The sequence below is a fragment of the Cucumis melo genome, chromosome 8 (genome assembly GCF_025177605.1).
Source record: "Cucumis melo cultivar AY chromosome 8, USDA_Cmelo_AY_1.0, whole genome shotgun sequence".
In the NCBI taxonomy this organism is placed as follows: domain Eukaryota; kingdom Viridiplantae; phylum Streptophyta; class Magnoliopsida; order Cucurbitales; family Cucurbitaceae; genus Cucumis; species Cucumis melo.
The window spans coordinates 28,029,541-28,052,979 of record NC_066864.1 but is presented as its reverse complement, the minus strand read 5'-3'; the positions used below and the strand labels follow the sequence as shown (position 1 = coordinate 28,052,979).

Genomic DNA, 23,439 nt, shown 5'->3' with positions numbered 1-23,439 from the left:
TAAATATAGGAGAATCAAATATTCATTGATTATCTTCTCTTTTAAATAAATCTTCTCTTTTAAGTTTAAATATATTATTTTAGACAAAGAACACTTCAACAAAAAAAAATAAAAATAAAAAAAAGAAAAAAAAAAGAAATGAAAAGCATACAGACCGAAGAAGTTGTTACCATGAAGTTCATAGAACTTGGTCCTAAGGTTTATTCTGTTTCTTCATTCTAATAATTCTTTCAAATCCCCCATCCTTGCTAATTTATATATGCATCTCAAAATTCTTTATGGGATTAAATAAAAAATTATTGGAAGACTTTTTGTATGTATTCAACTTACACTTGGATAACTTATATTACAACATTTCAATCCTATATTTATAGGATTGTTACGAGCATATAACTCATACTATAATTAAATACAACAATTTAAATCCTCCTTAACTAACGTGAAACTCTTGCTAAATTAACTTTCACGTCCTTTAATTTCTTAACTCTCATATATTAATTCATATATAACTTACATGTTTAATTTTCAACATCCTCTGTTTCACATGTTTTCTGAAAATCTCCAAGCGAAATTTTTAACTTCACTACTACAGAAATTTGACTACTTAACATTAATACAGTGTCAAGTAAACCTTTACTTGACGTTTTTAAAAGTGTCAACTAATTGACTATTAAGTATAGTCAGATTAATTGACACTAAAAAACTGTCAACTATATGTTTACTTGACAATGTATTAACGTCAAATAATTCATCGCACTTGGCGCTATTTATGTGTCAAGTAAGGTTGTATACTTAACGCCTTTTACGTGTCAAGTAAACGTATACTTGACAATTTTTGCACGTCAAGCAAGATCGTATACTTGATACTATTTACATTGCAAGTAAAATTGTATAGTTGACACTAAAAAACCGTCAAGTAAAATAGTATATTTGATTAAAGATAGTATAATTGACATGTATTTAATGTAATGTATAATGTTTATTAATATATTAAATATACAAATTTTCCATTTTCTGTTTCCTACATTAGGTACATTCATTTCAATAAAAAACATCCATCAACAGAATAAACTTTCCAATGAGTAGTTACAGTACAAAAGAAAAAAAAAACAAATAATTGAGTATAATAAGTAAACCAACACTACAAGAGACGGGGGTACTCCCGACGCACAAAAACGTCGACAAAAATAAAAAATACGTCGGGAAAGGATATGCCAACGTATTTCACGGCGTCGGGACAAACGTCAGGAGAGGCATTCCCGACGCCGTACCAACACGGCGTCGGGAATGCCTCTCCCGACGACGTGACATGCGTCGGCCATAGTGACGTCGGGAATGCCTCTTCCCCGACGGACCTTATGCCGACGCATGACGCGACGTCGGGAATGCCTCTTCCGACGTTTTTCCCGACATCTTTTGTGCGTCGGGACACCCTTCCCTGACGCATCCTAGTCCCAACGTTCCATTGCGTCGGGAATTCCTTTTTATAATTTTTTTTAATATTTAATTTCTAATTTTTCCCCTAAAATATTTTGTTCAAACATTCACAGCAACGTTTGGATTGCTCAAATATTTTTCCTGACGTTTTCGATTAAATTAAAACAAATTCAATATAAATTAAGAAATTAAGAAATACAATCACAAAGTAAAAAAAAAAAGATTTAAAATTAATAATACGAATAAGTTCACAAAATATTAGTAAGTTTAATACAAAAAATGTAGTTCTCATAATACAAGAAAACGCAAACATAACAAAAAGTCTATCAAAGAGGTGTGTACGCGTCATTCTACACCTTCGGTCCTAAAATGATATAAAAGTAACACTACTACAAAAATCGGATTACTTGACGTTAAAACAGTGTCAAGTAAACGTTTACTTGACGTTTTTAAAAGCGTCAAGTAATCGACTGTCAAGTATAGTCTGATTACTTGACACTAAAAAACTGTCAAGTATATGTATACTTGACACTACAACACCGTCAAGTATAAGTATACTTGACCCTTAAAAACCATCAAGTATACGTCTGTGTGACACTAAAACAACGTCAAGTATACGTTTACTTGACACTAAACCACCGTCAAGTATCCCTTTACTTGACACCAAAAAACCATCAAGTATACGTTTACTTGACACTGTATTAACGTCAAGTAATCCATCAAAGTTCACCTTTTATGTGTCAAGTAATGTTGTATAGTTGACGTCTTATACGTGTCAAGTAAACATATACTTGACGTTTTTACATGTAAAGGAATATCGTATACTTGACATATATTTAACGTTATGTATAGTACTGTTTATTAATGTATATTAAATATACAAATTTTTTATTTTCTGGTTCTTGCATTAGATACATTTGTTTCAATAAAACATATCCATCAACAAAATAAAATTTTCAGAACTAGTATAGTTACGCAACAAGAAAATGACAAAATAATTAAGTAAACCAACAATAATTTCATTTGTTCTCACCAATGTCATCAACAATTACATAATTCCAATCCAAATATAGCCAACTAAAATTTTCTATCTGTGGCCTATTCCAAAATCAACAATAATAATAGCTACCTCTTATATAACCAATAATAATAGCTATCTTGTATACCAAAACTAAAGTATCTATCCCCTTGCATCTATTGCATCATCTATAAGTATAATGGCTATGAACAAAACGTTTACACAAAAAATGTTATGGGCATTCTCCTATGTTAGCCATTTACAAAATTAAGAAGAAGATCATATCTAGGTGTATCTATCATATGTACCGGGATAAAAATTCAGCCCACTCCACTCGTACTTCATCCAATTCAAGCTGTGAGTACAAGTTTCTTGTATCAATCTATAAAACATAAAAAGTCAAGTAGACACTTTGTTAAAAAAATAGTCATATTATAGTATTTATAACGTTACAATGTAAGTAGTTTAAAAACATACCGCATCAGTAATAATGCTTGTGTCCTTGCCCAAGATTTCGCGCATGTATCTCATGACATAATATCCACATTCAACAGTTCCTACCTGTAAAGGACACTATAACACAAAACCAAATAACAATGCATATTAGATTATGTGCTAAATTAAATTGTAAATAAATTTATAAATATATATACCTTTACCGCTTTCCAGAATGTTGTTTTTCTGGTCTTTTTCAAATTCTTCTAAGTTGGAAAATCGTCAAGGCCCTACATTTCCCAAAGTATAGTATAAATTAAAATGAACTAATTTCTTTAGTGATTAAAAATAAAGAAACATAAATATAGTTAGCTTACATATTCGTTACATATTTAATATCATCTCGGGAGCTTGTTCTCAAGGAATCAAGATGGTACACCACATCATCATATGGATTAATAATTACTAATGACCATGATCCCTAAATGAAATAAATATGCAAGTAATTAGTATTTTCATACTAATGCAAGTTTAAATTGATAAAAATTATACTTACCCAGGATTATAAGGAGCAACAACCAATTGATCTTGTTTGGAAGTCATTAATCTACTACAAAGGTTTCGAGCTCTAATCTCTCGAGTACTATGGCCAGCTGAAATAAGAGATGGATCTACAAAAACGTACTTTGAAACCTTCTTTAAATCAATAATGAGTGAGTATAAGTACCTACAATAAATTGTGAATATATATATCATGAAGAAGTAACATTTAATTGCATACACTACTAACTAAAAAGTGTGAATATATATATCATGAAGAAGTAACATTTACTTACGTAATATAAGCCACCATTGATAAAGTCTTAACTTTTTGCATGTTTCAAAAATCAATAACATCTTCTCGCAAAACATAACTCTTTCGAGATATACCAAATAACTCAAGAGGTAGTTGAAATGAAAAACTAGACCCATCAACCATTACCCTTTCAGCATATCTAAGAATATACTTCAATTGTATTGGTAGATTTGATGGTTCACTAGTAACTTCCACCTCCTTTGTCATTGGCCTTGAAGATTTTACCTAACACAAGTAAGTAACAATCTAAGAACTCATATACGTAAAATTTTTTGCTTACAATCCACCTTCACATTTACCTCATTTTTTGTCATCGGCGTAGTAGCAATCACTTCCTCCTCTTTCACTTCCTCTTCTTCTACGACCTTCTTCTTTGATGTAAGAGAGACCGGTGGTACACTAGTAGCAATCCCTTTCTTCTCTTTTACTACATTTTCTAAACCTTTCTCCTAAAACCATCGATATTTTCAAAGCACAAGTAAATGATAGCTTCACTTTGATAAACAATTAATATTGTAACTTTACTTTAGAAACAAACATTTTACCTTCTCTTGGACTTTGCTCTTGGAGCAACTACCATGTTCCGATGTTGGGATGCTTTGAACTTTTTGTTCCAACTCTCGAATACGTTTACGAAGAGCTTCATTTTCATCAATAATTTGTTGGGTTGTATCCACCTTCTTTGAATTTCTTGGCTTTGCTTGATGAAAATAAACAGTAGGTGTAATGAAACCACCCACACCACGTACTCGTCCGCCATATTCTGGAGTATCCAACGCTTGAGTCAATGCATCATTGGGTGATTCCTCATTGGGTGCTTTATCCAAAATCTCATCCTAAAAAAGATTAAATATGACCAGTAATACGTTAGAAGTATATATTCATGTGATTTGGTGCAAATGTAGCATTGAGAATCTTACTATTTCATTGGCAACTTGTTGTACATCTTCGTTTATGTATCCTCCATCTTTTTTTGTCCGAGCTTTTTTCCACATATTAGCTCGTCCAAAATCCTTTTCTTCGAAAGAACCCTTTTTCTGTATATCATTAAGCACACCATAGTTACATTTTAGGATATATTTGTAAAATACAATAACATTCTGAATTACCATATCCTCGGCAAGATTAGCATAGCCACGTCTTGACATATTATGAGTATATTTACTCCTCTTTCTTCGATCTTGCTGTTCTCTTCTCAGTTTCTATACAAATTTTACGTAAAAAGATTAAAATAACAAACATGTGCTTTATACTATGATTGATTTGATTACAAGACAAAAGGTTAATACCTGAAATTCTGAAGACATTCTTGACCTAACAAACTCTTGCCAAACAGGTTTATCAATTATGTGAGCATACAACGAAGGTGAATCTATCAAGAGTTGTGGTTCATCCATCAAAGGGATAATATATTGAGTTGTCAACCAACTCTTGAATTGACGAAATGAAACTCCAGCCGTTTTCATAATGGCCTTCTTACTTCGACCATCAACTACGAATGCTCCCTAGACAAACCGAACAATGCGTTCATTTAGAACAACTACAACTAATATATGCATGATTGGCTACCATAGTACAACTACAAGTGTGTCAATGTATGCATGATTGGCTACCATAGCTGCAAGATAGCCACAACATAGTACAACTTAAACTATACAATAAGTGTGTCAATGCATAATTGGCTACCATAGCTGCAGGATAGCCACAACATACTACAACTTAAACTATACAATAATTGTATCAATCTATGCATGATTGGCTACCATAGCTGCAGGATAGCCACGATATTAAAAAGAGAAAGGATTATTACATACCTCAACCATGCTGCATATTTTTTCTTTTAATTCAGTCGGCACTACCTTCCAAGATGCATGTGTGATGGGGATATGATGATGCACACAAGATCCAATGAAATATTGAAGCTTGTGCCCATTCTCCCCAATAGGTATTCCATTTTCATTGTATTCAACTACTGTTTTCTCCCCCGTACTCTTAATTCTTGTAACATCATGCATCAATGTTAGTTCTCTTGTTTTCTTCTTCTCGTTCTTTGATGCATCAACTTGTTCTAAGTGATCTGTATGTGCATTATCCAAACCTATTTCAACCTCGTCCAATCCAAGTGTTAAGTCCTTATCAGTTGGTAGCTCCATTGTATAAGAATGAATCTGAGAAAAAAAATAAAGTTTAGTTAGCTAAGTATAAGATGCAACATATTCATACAAATTAATAAGTAAAAACCTACCCAAACATTTACTCATTAGAAATCCATGTGCCTTCACAATCAGCTCGTACATATGTTGGAGTATTTTCATCGAAATCAAGTCTAGATTCAATATCTATTGTAGCTTTAGGCATTCCTTGACAATTTAAAACTGTATCTCCAAGTTCGTCATCATTATATTGATCCGCAAAATCTCTTTGTGGTGGAGTAAGAACAATAGACCACCGACTATCACTTGGATCCTCAACAAAAAACATTTGTTTTGCTTGAGTTGCAAATATAAAAGAATCATTCTTATGCCCTACTCTACTTAAGTCAACTAACACAAACCCAAGCTCATCAGTTTTGATACCACCACTATTTTCAACCCAATCACATTTAAAAATGGCAACCTTAAATGAATTATAATTAAGTTCCCAAATCTCTTCTATCACACCATAAAAGGACATTTCTCCGATTATAGGATTTTTATCTTTCGAGCTACATACTTGCATTGTTTTTGCAACTAAACTAACTCCACTATTTTGTACAGTTTTATTCTTGTCATGCGACTTTGTGTGGTAGTGACATCCATTAATAGCGTAACTATTGTAAGTAGTAACAACTGGATGAGGGCCATGAGCAATCCACCGCAAGTTATCTGAAACCTCAACATCTCCTGTTGCAAGTTCTGTTTCAACCTAAGTGACAGCGACTGAAAGAATTAGAATATAAATGAGAATGGATAATATTAAATAACTAATTTCAAGTTATACCTTCTCTCGTAACCAAGATATGAAGGTTCGATTGTGTTCATCTTGAATCCATTTCTGGTTTTTTGATCTACTTCGGTGTTGTTGTTGCAATGCAATCAAATGTTTCCTTATGAAGTACAACAAGAATGTAATTACTTTTAGTTTCATGAATTTCAATGAAATAAATGGATTATAGACAGAAGAACTTACTCTATATATGGTTGCACATCAACGGTATTCTCCAAAACATATCGATGAGCTTGATATAAAAGCTCTCGTTCAGGTATGCTAGTAACTCCACTTGACAATGGTCTACCAAGTTCTGAATAGTCAGAATTGTCTCTTAACTTTTGACAACCAAGTCCAATAGGATCTACTCCACATAAAAATTCTGAACAAAATTCAACAGCTTCTTCTAATATATAACCTTCAGCAATACAACCCTCTGGACGATTTCGATTTCTCACAGCATTTTTTATAACCTTCATGAACCTTTCAAATGGATACATCCATCGCAAATAAATGGGCCCACAAAGTTTTACTTCTCTAACAAGGTGTACAGTGAGATGGACCATTATCGTGAAGAATGAAGGAGGGAAGTACTTCTCTAGTAAACATAATGTAATCACAATGTCTTCTTGCAGCTTCTCTACTTGTGTAACATCTATAACTTTGTTACATATAGAATTAAAAAAAAGACACAAACGAGTTATAGCATATCGAACATGTTTTGGAAGCACAGATCTGATGGCAATAGGGAGCAATTGTTATAAGAGGACATGACAATCATGAGATTTTAGACCATTCAGTTTTGAATCTTCTATTGACACAAGATTCGTAACATTGGATGAGTAACCCCGAGGAACTTTCATTGCTGATAACGACTTCAAAAGAAACCGCTTTTCTTTCTTAGTAAGTGTATAACAAGCAGGGGGAATGAAAATTTTTTTCTCCCCATTAATAGGAGTAAGCTCAGGTCGAATCTTCAAATCAGCTAAATCACGTCTAGCATTCAAGCCGTCCTTAGTTTTTCCTGGAATACCGAGAAGTGTACCTAAAATATTCATACAAACATTTTTCTCAATATGCATCACATCTAAACAATGTCTAACATGAAGATGCTTCCAATAGGGGAGCTCGAGAAAAGCAGACTTCCTATTCCAACAACTCTTGGTGCTTCCTTTAGAGTGTTTTCTTTTTTTGTTTATTTTTCCTCTTTGAAAGTCAAGATCTTTAGTTTTTTCAAATACAACCTCCCCAGACAAAGGTTCAGGAATACTTCCAAGTTCTCGCTGACCATTAAACGATTTCTTTTGACGACGAAAAGGATGATTATGTGGTAGAAATTTTCGATGCCCAAGGTATGCCATTTTTTTCCATATTTCAATCGTATTGAAGATGTGTTATCTTCACAAATTGGACATGCCTTATACCCTTTCACACTACATCCACTAAGGTTTCCATAGGCTAGAAAATCATTAATCGTCCATAGTAGAACTGTTCTTAGGTTGAATAGTTCCTCATTGTAGGCATCATAACATTGCACACCACTTTCCCACAAAAGTTTTAAATCATCAATCAATGGTTCTAAGTATATCCCAATGTCATCTCCTGGTTGCTTTGGACCCGAAATCAAAATTGATAACATCATGAACTTTCGTTTCATACATAACCATGGGGGAAGATTATAAATCACCATCACGACTGGCCAACAACTGTACTTGGAGCTCATATCACTATAAGGATTTATTCCATCTGCTAACAATGCTAAACGAAGATTCCTGGGTTCAGAACTAAAATTTGGCCACATGGTATCGACTAACTTCCAAGCTGGAGTGTCAGCAGGGTGCCTTAATTTATCATCAATTTCTCTTTCAGTAGCATGCCAAGTTAAGTTTTTAGCACATTCAACACTTCTAAACATCCGTTGAAATCGTGGAATAGGTGGAAAGTACCACATTATTTTAGCAGGGATTTTCTTTTTCTTATTTGCATCTTTACCATATTTCCACCTAGACTCACCGCATTCAGGGCACACAATTGCGTTGGCATATTCCTTTCGATACAAGCAACAATCATTAGGGCATGCATGAATCTTTTCATATTCCATTCCTAATGCACCTAACATTTTCTTTGCTTCATACATTGATGTAGGGAGGTCATTAGGAGAAGGTAAGATATCTTTTAACGCTTTCAGTAGTTCTGGGAAACTAATGTTACTCCATCCATGTCTAACTTTTAAGTTATACAACTTCACTAATGTAGACAACTTGGTGAATTTTTTGCATCCTTCGTATAACGGCTTTTCAGCATCATTAAGCAATTTCTCAAAACCACTTGGATCCTTTGAATATTGCTCATGAGCAATTTCAACCATTTCTTTGATATTTCCAACATCATTCTCCTCATACATACACTTAGAGGATTCTCCATGAAAGGATGAATTAGAAAGCTCTTCACCATGCCAAAACCAAGTCTTATAACTTTCATCAATGCCATTAAAATATAAATGATCTCTTATACCATTGGCTTTATGTTTTTGACAATTTCCACACTTTAAACAAGGGCAACGTATAGAACTATTAGTTGTATTGGAAAATCCAAATCTGATGAAGTTCTCTGCACCCAACTCAAACTCTTTAGATAATCTACTCTTTGATATCCATGATTTATCCATACTTATAATATGATAATCTTGGATCTACAAAAAAAAAATTACAATATTCAAAATCAGGTAACTCATGCAACTTGCTATCCTATCAACAAACAAATCCCAATCTAGCCTAAGTGTTCTACTACTCGAAATCAAGCTCAAATTAAAAAGTGTTGTAATGGTTTGGTTTATTTTCTTAAGAAAATAAGTTCCAATTAAATAAACAAAAAGAACCAATTCAAACCAAAAGTGGAGATAAAAATAAAAACAAAATTATAAAAAATAAACATATCAAAAGCAAAGAACCAATTCATCTTTATTACTTCCAACACCACCCATTAATCTAAGTTTCTAATGCAAGATTCGTTAAACAAGGCATGTATGTCTACTTTTAAGTTGGTATTATATAACTATTGATATATTTCAAATCTAGAAAAGTTTACAATACCCACCAATTTTCAGAAATTCAAGATGATCCAAACAATAAAATAGTCACGTTCGATGCAATCATAAAAGTGCTCTACACCTAACTAAAACATATCTTTATCAAAATCTTATCTAATCTCACCTTTAGGTGCAGATTTTATTCCTTTATTTCATTCAACAATGAAAATTTTTTCCCTTCTAAAGAAATCAGAATCAAACACATGGAGGCAATTATATGCCTCAAAACAAACTCAATGATGTAAAAATTGTTTACTGAGAGTATACAACAAGTCATGTTTTAATATAGATAATGAGTGTGAAAGCCCCATCCAAATGATTTGTGATCTAGTTTACTTAAATATCACAAATGCAATCGGCCAATTTTACTTAATTTAACAATCAATTATTATGGGATAAAAGGATAAAACCATGCAACTAAACAGTAAATGCTAGTTAGACAAACAAGGAAATGAATCAAAAGAATTTTGACGCCCCATGCAATTATTCCACGAGTCAAAAAGACAAATAATTACAGTCTCTCCAATAACATAAACTTGATGAGTCAATCCAAACATGCTCAATGGACAAAGAGACATCGATTACCATTTCAAAAGTCAATGGTTCAATCACCCACCCAAAATTAAAAAACTAAAAATATATGCATATAAACTTGATGAATACTTTCCAACAACCTAAGACTGCAAATTTATACACCCTACCATGTAGAAAACAAATTTCAACAAGTTCTCCCAGTCTTTGGCTTCTTTCAAATTTTCTCAGGCATCACCATCATAATCTTAAATAATTTGGATGCTCGCTGAATGTTATTTAATATGCTATGAGGTATGATACTTCCTAGTGGGTGGTGACCTCGAAGGCCTTTTGTAATTATCAGTTAAGTATTATTCTTTTGGACTGGAAGTCCTTTTTGCAGGTTGGGGCTCCCCTTACCCTTGTACGGCACTACCATTTCATGTTTCTTAATGAAAGTTCAGTTTCTTATTAAAAAAAAAAAGTGGAGAAAAATGTTATTTAGTCTTAAAACTCTTTTTTGGGACTACAGTGACTTATTTTTAAGACTTCCCTAGCTACTTTTAGCCCTTAGACCCTATACAATTAACATAAACATAACCTTTTTTTCTGTTGACAGATGCCACTGAAACTTAGATTCTCAGCCTCTCATCGTGGAGGTATTCTATATAATTGCTAGTATTATTCGGAAACAGGCTATCATGCTGAACTAGTATTTCACACAGTACACAATGCATCATGATAGAACGCAATGAATAAGTTAATCATGTTACCTAGTTAGTCAGCCCCCGCATTTAAATTGAACGGCGAGTGGGTTCGGGCGGCGAGCGTTCGGACGGCGGGCGTTCAGTCAGACAAGGGTTCGGCCTTTGTGGTCTTCGGCGGCGGAAGCTTCGCACAGGTTCGGGCGGTGGGTGTTCGGGACCGCGTCAGCTGGGATATGGGCGGCGGGCGGCGGGCGTCTGGTTCGGGGGGCGGGCGACGGGCGGCGGGCAGCGGGCGTCTGGTTCGGGGGCGGGCAGCGGGCGACGGGCTGAGAGATGTGGAGATAAAGAGATGGAGATAGAAAGATTGAAGGGTTTTGGGAGAGAAAAGGGGGAAAATGAAAAGTTGTTTTTGAGGGAATTTTTTAATAAATTTTTTTATTATTTTAATAAATTTCTTTTTACTAAATTTATTTTAATACATTTATTTTTATTAAATTTAGTTTAATACATTTCTTCTACTAAATTAATTTTTAATAAGTTTCTTTTGGAGAATTTCTTTTAATAAGTTTGTTTTAATAAGATTATTTTAATAACATTGTAATAACTTTATTTTAGTAATTTTATTTTAATAAATTTATTTTAATAAGTTTATTTAATGAAATGAGAGAAATAAAAAATATTTTTATATTTAATATTTTTATATTTTTATATTTGACATTTTTAAAATATTAATTTTCAAAGTATCAAATAAAAATTTTAACTATACTTGACGTTATTTCCACGTCAAGTAAATATCAACTATACTTGACGCGGAATCAACGTCAGGTAAGATTTGCACTATACTTGACGCGACAAAACCGTCAAGTACAATGTCAACTATACTTGACGGGACACAAAACGTCAAGTAAAAATAATTCAAAAATTTTGGTGAAAATTTTGTCTTCTTTAAACTATACTTGACGTTGTTTTCGTGTCAAGTAACGTTTCGCAATACTTGACACGAATACAACGTCAAGTAAAATGTCCTTTATACTTGACGCGAAAAAAACGTCAAGTAAAGGTTAGCTTAAAATTATCCGAAAAACTCCATGAAATCTTCGCTTTTTTGTGATTATACTTGACGTTTTTCCTTTAAAATTGCCAATACTTGACGTTTTTTTAACAAAAGCGTCAAGTATGTAAAAGTGCCTAGTGTCAAGTAAAGTAGATTTTGTAGTAGTGTAACTAAGTTTAGTACGTATATCCATATGTTCACTGTATACTATCATTGCAAAAACTTAAGAATAATGAAGATATATGTATGTATCGTAGAGTTGGGGATCATGTGGTGGTTCCTGTTGTGCACGAGTGAATTCTTCTATCAGCTTTTGCATTCGTTCCACTTGTGAAGCTAACGCTTGGTGATTTTTATCTTGCATTTCAATCCGTTCCAAAGCTTCATTAAGTTTAGCTTATAATTCAATCTCTTTTTGTGTGGACTGCGAACAAGATGTCGACGAACTGTTCGCACTCGTCGTTTTGCGAGCCTTTGGCTTGGGTCCTCAACCGAGGCCTTTTGAGTAGCCTGGTCGTCAGAGAGTGGCTGACTACCCTCTAGGGTAGACTGGGATTGGAGTTCCAGCATTTGATTCTGCAACAAATTTAAAAACTATGTTAGGTAATGCGCAAAAATATATATTGAAAGAGGATCATTAATAAGGGCATAACTTACATGCGCATCCTCTACGGCCTGCGACACGAACGTCCCAGCTTGAACGTGTGTTTCCCAAAACAACTCCACACGATCGACCGGCTCCCCTTTTCTCTCAGCGAGCTCGTACTATCGTTGTAGAAACGACTTAGACCCGCTACTATGATTATAAGGCTGCTTTTATTTAGCAGCCTTGTTCGTCCGTGATTGCTCCTGCATGAAAACAATTATATCGTTTATTTCTTATACATATCAAAACTTGTTATCATAATTAATCATGACAAATACTTGGAATGGACGACTCATATAGTGGTCGCAGAGGAAATGTCAATCCTCATGATGTCCAACTAATGCGTTTGGTGGGTTGGCACGAGCCTCCTCCGGGTTGCTGTACTTTTTGAATGTCTGTGATAGTCGGCTCGGAACTCTTTAAAGGTCGTGAGCATCTGATGCTCAACAAACCTATTCATTGCTTGACCATTGAAATCAAGCATAAACAATCGCTACACATTACAAACATAACACATTAGATTGGTTAAAGTTAGATATGTTACAAATGAAATCATAAATGTGTAGTGCACTTAATTACCTAGAGGTCACCCTTGATGATCTCAATGTATTCTCTCCCAACGTCTGCCCACTTAAGGCAGCAGACGAGAAATGTCTTTTGCACGCATACGCCTATCACCTAGATGAAGTGAACGGCGTTTGGGGAAATAGGCTTCTCCGCTCCAGGGGCGATCGTAATCGAAATGCGCTCATTTATTGCAACGTGGTGCTCTAACTCCAAGAGTCGAGACTACGCACGTCTCCTAAGAGTCGGAGTTGGAGTCAGAGATTGTTGAGAAGAAGACCCTGCTCAATAAATCGATAATAACATATAATGTTAGAAAAAAGAACATGAAATAATCGTAAGTTAAAATGAAGAAAATTCTTAGACTCACCCGTATTGTCGCCCACAGACGACGACCCTCCCGCGATGTGATCTAAATCGTCCTCAAACTCGAGGAACATAGCGTTTGTCTCCATAAAATTATTACGTGGATATGACGATGACATAATAGCTGCAGACATAGAAAACAAACATTCAATAAGCAAATACGAACACATAGGTAGAATCAAAATATATAAACTACATAAATATGCGGGTACATGGTTTGTCACTATAATTCATCCTTGCTTGCATATGACAAGTGTTCATCCACATCGTCGATGAAGTCATCAGTGACATGACACACAACCGGTCTTTTAACGATTGTGGGATCAACGTCAGTTCTGCATAGAGTGTCATCCTCGAATGGTCATGCACTTGATGGCTTACAACAATTTCTAGTACATTAATATGGTCATTCTGAACATCCTTCACTTCTGGCACGTCCCATATACGCTTATTTTGGACGACTTGCACAACTTTCCAATTGCTACTATTTTTTGGGTCATCTACGTAAAAACTTGATGTGCTTGAGTTGCAAAAATTACAGGTTCCTCCGCGTACCAAAAACGGGATGTGTTAGAGAGATTTGTACCCTACTTCAAAAGGATTACTACTAGTTCCTTCCTCAAAGTTTTCTGTACCTCTAGAGCTTAATGACTCTCCATGATACACCCATTCTGTGTAGTAGGGGATATTCCAATAGTTAGTAGATGTCGTTCGACACCTTCTAATGAGCTCCAATTTAAATTTAAACATCTCTTGCATGGACACTTTAATCGTCCGTAGGCATCAACGTCTATACTTAAGGGAGAACTTATTTCTAAGTTTCATTCAACCCTTATCCATCGTTTAAGTCCCTAAAACATAAATAGGTTTGATTAGAAACATATCTCTCTCACTCTCTCACATCCATAACTTACTCCCCTGAATTTTCACTATTTTTCAATAACTAACTTCAAACTGCAGAGGCTACCATAGCTGCAGGATAGCCAACACAACCTAATTATTAACAACAAAATACTTTAAAATCTTCGCATCCTACAAACCCCTCCAAACTACAGAGGCTACCATAACTGCAGGATAGCCAACATAACCTAATTATTAACAACAAAATACTTCAAAATCTTTGCATCCTATAAACCCTTCCAAACTACAGAGGCTACTATAATTGCAGGATAGCCAACACAACCTAATTATTAACAACAAAATACTTCAAGCTATCCTACTACCACCCCTTGAAACCATCCCAACCAGAAGCAAATTCAAAACAAAAAAGGCTACAAACCCCTCCAAACTATAAAGGCTATCATAACTGCAGGATTGCCTACATAACCTAATTATTAACAACAAAATACTTCAAAATCTTCGCATCCTACAAACCCCTCCAAACTACAGAGGCTACCATAACTGCAGGATAGCCAACATAACCTAATTATTAACAACAAAATACTTCAAAATCTTTGCATCCTACAAACCCTTCCAAACTACAGAGGCTACTATAATTGCAGGATAGCCAACACAACCTAATTATTAACAACAAAATACTTCAAGCTATCCTACTACCACCCCTTGAAACCATCCCAAACAGAAGCAAATTCAAAACAAAAAGGCTACCATAACTGTAGGATAGCCTTCCCAAACAGAAACAAATTCAAAACAAAAAAGGCTACCATAACTGCAGGATAGCCATCTCAAATCAACAACAAAAATATTCAACACAAACAGGCTACCATAACTGCAGGATAGCCAAAACAAATCTTAAGACACATATTACATTTTCAATTCAAAACATAGACCCCCCCCCCCTTCAAATTTGAATGCAACCATAACCCCTCATTCAAATTTGAATTCAACCATAACCTCCTATAAAAATTTCAATTTAGCTAGTAATTCCCCTTTCAAATTTCAATTTAACTATAACCTCCCCTAATTAAATTTTCAATTTAACTATAAACTCGTCCACCCTCCAATTCAATTTTCAATTTAACTATAAACCTGTCCACCCTCCAATTCAATTTTCAATTTAACTATAATCCCCTCCCCCCTAATTCAATTTTCAATTTAACTATAAACCCCCTTCCCCAATTCAATTTTCAATTTAACTATAACCCCCTCCCCCACCCCCACCCCCCCCAATTCAATTTTCAATTTAACTATAAACCCTAAACTCTAAACCATTCAAATTTCAATTTAACTATAAACCCCACCCCCCGATTCAATTTTGAATTTAACTATATAAATTCTAAACCATAAACACTTCAAATTTAAATTCAACCACAAATTACACACATTCTATACGAAAATACATTTAACAAACAAAAATCTATTCCAAAAGAAAATCCTAAAACAATTCTCCTAAAAAAAACCCTAAAACATAAATTTAAACTAAACAAACTTTATATTTAAACTTACCTAAGGTGGCAGACGGCGGCGGAACGGCGAGGGACAGCGACAAGGGATGACAACGACGATGGAATGGACTACGGCGAGTTACGGACGTCGAAGCTTCGACGTTTCTCTCTTCTCCCTTTCCCTTTCGGTTTCAGTTCTGTGAAAAATAAAATTGAATCATTTATAAAGGGGATTTCCCGACGCCACATGACTGCAAGGCGTCAGGAATAATGGTATTCCCGACACTCATTAAAAGGGTTTCCCGACACGCTACGGTGCGTCGGAAAAATCCCTTATGCCTGACGTCGTTCCCGACGCATTCTATGGCGTCAGAAATAAGGTGTATTTTTAATTTAATTTGGCCTATTCCTGACGCCGTTTGGCCGACGCGTGCTTGAGGCGTCAGAAATACCCTTTTTCCTGACGCCGCTCCCGACGCAGTGTGCGTGGCGTCAGGAATACCCTTATTCACGACGTTCTTTGTGCCGACGTCTTTTTTAGCGTCGAGAAACCCCCATTTTCTTGTAGTGCAACAATAATTTCATTCTTCTCAGCAATGACATCAACAATTACACAATTTCATTTCAAATGTAGCCAACTAAAATTTACTATCTGTGGCCTATTCCAAAATCAAAAATAATATATAATAGTTATCTTATATAACAAAAAACATTTATTGTATACCAAAACTAAAGTCTATCCCCTTACATCTATTGCCTCATGTATATAAGTCTTAACTTTTTGCATGTTGCAAAAATCAATAACATCTTCTCGCAAAACGTAACTCTTTTGAGGTATACCAAATAACTTAGAAGGTATTTGAAATGAAAAACTAGACCCATTAACCATTACCCTTTCAACATATATGTAGATTGGTTTGGTAGATTGGATGGTTCACTAGTAACTTCCACCTCCTTTGTCATCGGCCTTGAAGCCTTTACCTAACACAAGTAACAATCTAAGAACTCATACACGTAAAATTGTTTTTTTACAATCCACCTTCGCATTTATGTCATTCTTTAATATCGATGGCCTAGTAGCAATCACTTCCTCCTCCACTACAAGAGACGGGGGTACTCCCGACGCACAAAAACGTCGAAAAAAGTAAAAAAAAAACGTCGGGAAAGGATATACTGACGTTTTTCACGACGTCAAGAATAGCATCGGGAGAAATGAGTTGGGAGAGGCATTCCCGACGTCGTACCAACACGACATCGGGAATGCCTTTCCCGACGCCGTGACATGCGTCGACCAAAAGTGGCATCGGGAGTTCCTCTCTCAATGGACCTTATGCCGACGCATGACTCGGCGTCGAGAATGCCTCTTCCGATGTTTTTTTCCTGACGTCTTTTGTGCGTCGGGAAACCCTTCTCTGACGTGTCTTATGCATCCTAGTCTCGACGTTTCATTGTATCGAGAATTCCTTTTTATATATTTTTTTAAATATGTAATTTCCAATTTTTTCCTTAAAATATTTTGCTCAAACATTCACAACGACATTCTGATTGCTCAAATATTTTTTTCGACGTTTTGGATTAAATTAAAACAAATTCAATATAAATTAATAAATTAAGAAATAGAAACACATATTAAAAAAAAAGATTTAAAATTAATAATACGAATAAGTTAAAAAAAATATTAGTAAGTTTAATATAAGAAATGTAGTTCTCATAATAAAAAAAAAAACACAAACATAATAAAAAGTCTCCCAACAAGGCGCGTATGGTCATTTTACACCTTCGGTCCTACAATGATATAAAAGTAACTAAGTTTAGTACATATATCCATATGTTCACTGTATACTATCATTGCAAAAACTTAAGAATAATGGAGACATATATACGTACCACAGAGCTAGGGATCATGTGGTGGTCTCTGTTGTGCACGAGTGAAGTCTTCTATCAGCTTTTGCATTCGTTCCACTTGTGAAGCTAACGCTTGGTCATTTCTATCTTGCACGTCAATTCGTTCCAAAGCTTCATTAAGTTTAGCTTGTAATTCAATCTCTTTTTGGAATGCGGACAAGATGTCGACGAACTGCTCGCACTCGTCGTCTTGCAGGCCTTCGGTTTCAGTCCCCAACCAAGGCCTTTTGAGTAGCCTGGTCGTTTACCCAACACCTGATCGCATATCTCATCCTCAGAAAGTGGTTGACTACCCTCTAAGGTAAGCTGGGATTGAAGTTCCAATATTTGATTTTGCAACAAATTTAAAAAATATCGATAAATCGATAATAACATATTAATGTTAGAAAAAAAACTTGAAATAATCGTAAGTTAAAATGAAGGAAATTCTTAGACTCACCCGCATTGTCGCCTACAGACGACGACCCTCCCGCGATGTTATCTATATTGTCCTCAAACTCGAGGAACATAGCGTTTGTCTCCATAAAATTATTACGTGCGTATGACGATAACATAATGGCTGTGGACATAGAAAACAAATATTCAATAAGCAAATACGATTAATCGTCCGTAGGCATCAACGTGAAACTTGGAAAATTCTAAAAATTGGGTCACTTCCTGTCTATACTCAAGGGAGAACTTATTCCTAAGTTTTATCCAACCCTTGTCCATCGTTTAAGTCCCTAAAACATAAATAGGTTAGATTAGAAACATATCTCTCTCACTCTCACATCCATAACTTACTCCTCTGAATTTTCACTATTTTTCAATAACTAACCCAAACTACAAAGGCTACCATATTGCAAGATAGCCAACACAACCTAATTATTAACAACAAAATACTTCAAGCTATCCTACTACCACCCCTTGAAACCATCCCAAACAGAAGCAAATTCAAAACAAAAAAGGCTACCATAACTGCAGGATAGCCATCCCAAACAGAAACAAATTCAAAACAAAGAAGGCTACCATAACTGCAAGATAGTCAAAACAAATCTTAACACACATATTACATTTTCAATTCAAAACATAAACCCCTTTTCAAATTTGAATGCAACCATAACCCCCCCCCCCCCAACAAAAAAAATTCAAATTTGAATTCAACTATAACTCCCTACAAAAATTTCAATTTAGCTAGTAACCCCCCTTCAAATTTCAATTTAGTTAGTAATCCCCCCTTCAAATTTCAATTTAAGTATAACCCCCTTCAAATTTCAAATGAACTAAACCCCCCTTCAAATTTCAATTCAACTATAACCCCCCCCCCCCTCCCCCTCAAATTTCAATTTAACTATAATCCCCCCTCCAAATCAATTTTCAATTTAACTATAAACCCTAAACCCTAAACCCTTCAAATTTCAATATAACTATAAACCCCCCCCCCCCCCCCCTCCTTCCCCAAAATTCAATTTTCAATTTAACTATAAATCCTAAACCCTAAACCCTTCAAATTTCAATTCAACCACAAATTACACACATTCTATACAAACTTACATTTAACAAACAAAAATCTATTCCAAAACAAAATCCTAAAACAATTTTCTTAAAAAAAAAAACCTAAAACTTTATATCTAAACTTACCTAAGGTGGCAGACGACGGTGGTGAGGGACGACAACGACGACGGAACGGACGACGATGAATCTTCGTTTCTCTATTCTCCCTTTCCCTTTCGCTTTCAATTCTATGTAAAACAGAACTGAAACATTTAAAAAGGGGATCTCCCGACGCAGCACGAAAACGTCGAGAGATCCCCTTTATGTCGTCGAGAATAAGGGTATTCCCGACGCTCATTAAAAGGTTTTCCCGACGTGTAATAGTGTGTGGAGAAAGCCCCTTATTTCCAACGTCGTTCCCGACGCACTGTGCATGGCATCGGGAATAAGGTGTATTTTAAATTTAATTTGGCCTTATTCCTGACGTCGTTTGGCCGACACGTGCTTGACGCGTCGGGAATACCCTTTTTTCGATGCCACTCCCGACGCATTGTGTGTGGCATCGGGAATAGGTTTTTCTCCGACACGAATTTCACTACGCGTCTGTCCGACTTCAAGAATACCCTTATTCTCGACGTTCTTTGTGCCAACGTCCTTTCTGGCATCGGGAAAGTCCCTATTTCTTATAGTGCTCTTTCACTTCCTCTCCTTCTACCACCTTCTTTGATGTAAAAGATATCGGTGGACACTAGTAGCAATCCCTTTCTTCTCTTTTACCACGTTTTCTAAAACTTTCTCCTAAAACCATCAAGATTTTCAAAGCACAAGTAAATGATAGCTTCACTTAGATAAACAATTAATATTGTAACTTTACTTTAGAAGCAAACATTTTACCTTCTCTTGGAGTAACTACCATGTTCGGTTGTTGAGATGTCTTGAACTTTTTCTTCCAACTCTCGAATGTGTTTACGAAGTGCTTCATTTTCATCAATAATTCTCCATGGAAGGATGAATTAGGAAGTTCTTCACCATGCCAAAACCAAATCTTATAACTTTCATCAATGTCATTAAAATATAAATGATCACTTGTTAAACACATTAACTTTTTGTTGCTTCATGAAAATATATGCAATTTGATCTTCAATCTTTACATATTCAACCTAAACCTTCTTCCTTGAAATGAAATCTCTGATGAAGCTAGTGAAATCTTAAGATCAAACACATTAAGCTTGTATCAACGTGTTTGCTACGATCATGGAACACAGGATTCTTTGCTAGAGCAATTGTTGACTTATTTTTTACATGGATCACAGTTGGAACATCTTGCAAAATTTCAACTGTCTTTAACAAATTTCTTAACCAAACTGCATGATAGACATATGAAGCTACAACGACATATTCTGCCTCACAAGTAGATATTGTGATAATAGGTTGCTTCTTAGAACTCCAAGTAAATGTAGTATTACCAACGAAGAAAACATATCCACTAGTGCTTTTTCAATCATTAGTATCTCTAGCCCAGTCACTATCACAATAGCCTTCAAATTTGAATTCTTTAGATGAAGAATAAAATAACCCATAGTCAAGCGTACATTTGAGGTAACGAAGAATTCTCTTTGCCACTTTCAAATGAGTAGTTGTAGGAGATTCCGTAAATCGACTCACCAATCCAATGCTGAAAAGAATATTTAGTGGTGTGCAAGTCAAATATTTCAAACTCCCAACTAAACTTTTGAAATATGAAGGATCAATATCATCTCCTTTTTCATATTTAGATAGTTTGGTCCCATTTTCAATCGGAGTTGTGACAGACTTAGAATTGATCATATTGAACTTCTCTAATATTTCTCTAGTATATCGTTCTTGAGAGATGAAAATACCTTCCTCTAATTGCTTCACCTCAATGGGAAGATAATATGACATCGGTCCTATATCTGTCATTTCAAATTCTTGGGTCATCACTTTCTTGAGATCTTCAAACATACTTGCACAATTTTCTGTAAAAATTAAGTCATCCTTGTACAAATAAACCACCAAAATATCTCCATGACCATTAGTCTTAATATAAAAAGAATGTTCATAAGGACACCTTAAATACCCATTATCAAGGAAATGTTTGTTGATTCGACTATTCTGCATTCTTGATGCTTGTTTCAATCCGTACAATGTCTTCTTCAATTTTAGAGTTTTATCTCTTTGCCTTTCACAGAATAACCAAGAGGTTGTTCTAAGTAGACTTTTTTAGATATCCATTGAAAAATGATGGATGTCGATATCCATTGAAAAATGATGGTTTGACATCCATCTAAAAGATCTTCCAATTATTTTGAGCAGGAAGAGCAATTAACAACCTTATGGTTTCCAAATGAGCAACGGGAGAAAATTCTTCATCTTAATCAATGCCTTTTCTTTGAGAATATCTTTTAGCAACTAATCTTGCTTTGTATCTCTCCACTTCTCCCATTTCATTTCTTTTTATCTTGAACACCCATTTAATACCTACTGCTTTCTTTCCATTTGGAAGAGTAGAAAGTTCTCATGTATCATTCTTTTTTATGGCTTTTATCTCTTCATTCATAACAATTTTCCATTTGTCATTTTGCGAAACTACTTCAAAATTCAAAGGTTCACTGTCACCAAATAGACAAAAGAGAGTAAGGTTATTAAAACTTTGACTTAACTCTTCAGTTTCATCATATATGTCTCGTAAGCTTCTAATGCCACGAGTTCTTTCACTTGAACTGTCAAATGATGAAGGGTTTCATCATATATGTCTCGTAAGCTTCTCATGCCACGAGTTTTTTCACTTGAACTGTCAAATGATGAAGGGTTTCATCATATATGTCTCATAAGCTTCTCATGCCACGAGTTCTTTCACTTGAACTGTCAAATGATGAAGGTGTTGATGGAGGAGCAATGTCATTAGGCTCATCATGATCATCGGAAAAAACAAAAAATTTATATTTTTCTGGTTCGTCATTCCAATTTCATGATGCTTCTTCATCAAACACAACATCTCTGCTTACCATTGTCTTCTTTGTCACAGGATTATAAAGCTTGTAGCCTTTTGAGCTTGCATCATAGCCAATAAAAACATATTTTTCACTTTTATCATCAAGCTTACTACACTTTTAATCAGGTATATGCACATAAGTCATGCATTTAAATACTCTCAAATGAGAAATGAATGGTTTTCTTCCTATCAATGCTTGTTGAGGAGTTTTGTTCCAAAAGCTTTTTGAAGGGGAACGATTTAACAAGTACACTGCATGCACACTCAACAGCTTGTGCCTAAAATTCTTTTGGCGTCTTCTTGCTCCTCATCAACATGCTTCGAGCAATGTTAAGTATTGTTCGGTTCTTCCTCTCAACAACACCATTTTGTTGAGGAGTAAATGAAACTGTCATAGGTCGACAGATTCCATTTTCTGCGCAAAAAGTTTTGAATTCATTTGAAGTGAATTTACCTCGCTTGTTTGATCTCAAAGCTTTTATGTAATGACCACTTTCTTTTTCAACAAGGGCTTTAAATCTCTTGAACATGCTAAATACTTCTGATTTCTTCTTGACAAAGTAAACCCAAGTTTTTTGACTGAAATCATCAATAAATAATAAGAAATAATTATTCTTACCGAAAGAACTTGGTTTGATCGATCCACAAAGATCAATGTGAACCAACTCCAGTGGTCTCCTTGCTCTCGAAGATGATTCTTGTGAAAAACTCTTCCTTGATTGTTTGCCATAAAGACAACCCTTTCACCATGTTCTTCCTAGCCAATAGTCTCAAGCCATCAAAGTTCAAATGCCTAGATCTCAAGTGCCAAATCCAATTTGGATCTTTCAAACATGACTTTAAACATTTAGCAACATCAGTTTGAATGTTTAACAAAAAAAAATTCTATTTTTCATCATTTGCATTTTAGCAATCATATTGTCATGTTTATCTCTTATCAAAAGACTATAATCCTTTATCAAAATATTACAGCCCTTCTATAAGAGTTGTCCCAAACTCAAAATGTTGTTCTTCATATTAAGCTGATAATAAACATTAGAGATAAACTCATG

At 34.9% G+C, this 23,439-nt stretch overlaps 1 protein-coding gene across 3 annotated transcripts; it reads right to left on the bottom strand.

The window, feature by feature from the left end:
• Positions 1 to 2,434: 2,434 nt before the first annotated feature.
• Positions 2,435 to 11,324, bottom strand: LOC127150447 (uncharacterized). 3 transcript variants are annotated; one of them, XM_051088207.1, is made up of 15 exons: positions 6,915 to 8,844; positions 6,726 to 6,831; positions 5,992 to 6,650; positions 5,561 to 5,914; positions 5,036 to 5,251; positions 4,856 to 4,948; positions 4,667 to 4,783; positions 4,292 to 4,582; positions 4,046 to 4,195; positions 3,727 to 3,971; positions 3,447 to 3,617; positions 3,268 to 3,371; positions 3,109 to 3,180; positions 2,933 to 3,028; positions 2,435 to 2,837 (listed from the first exon to the last, which is right to left on the bottom strand). In XM_051088207.1, the coding sequence occupies exons 4-10, from the start codon at positions 5,897 to 5,899 to the stop codon at positions 3,771 to 3,773; spliced, it is 1,407 nt and encodes a 468-aa protein (XP_050944164.1). In that variant the 5' UTR covers positions 5,900 to 5,914; positions 5,992 to 6,650; positions 6,726 to 6,831; positions 6,915 to 8,844; the 3' UTR covers positions 2,435 to 2,837; positions 2,933 to 3,028; positions 3,109 to 3,180; positions 3,268 to 3,371; positions 3,447 to 3,617; positions 3,727 to 3,770. The 3 variants fall into 3 exon arrangements, with proteins under 3 accessions (XP_050944164.1, XP_050944166.1, XP_050944165.1); XM_051088209.1 differs by lacking the exon at positions 3,268 to 3,371; XM_051088208.1 differs by lacking the exons at positions 5,992 to 6,650; positions 6,726 to 6,831; positions 6,915 to 8,844 and adding an exon at positions 11,088 to 11,324.
• Positions 11,325 to 23,439: the final 12,115 nt, after the last annotated feature.

Coding starts and splice junctions, on each gene's coding strand:
- LOC127150447 (XM_051088208.1), bottom strand. CDS start 5,899: ATGGAGCTACCAACTGATAAGGACTTAACACTTGGATTGGACGAGGTT. Junction 5,252..5,560: donor AAATATGCAGCATGGTTGAG/GTATGTAATAAT, acceptor CGGTTTGTCTAG/GGAGCATTCGTAGTTGATGG. Junction 3,972..4,045: donor CGCCGATGACAAAAAATGAG/GTAAATGTGAAG, acceptor TACTTGTGTTAG/GTAAAATCTTCAAGGCCAAT.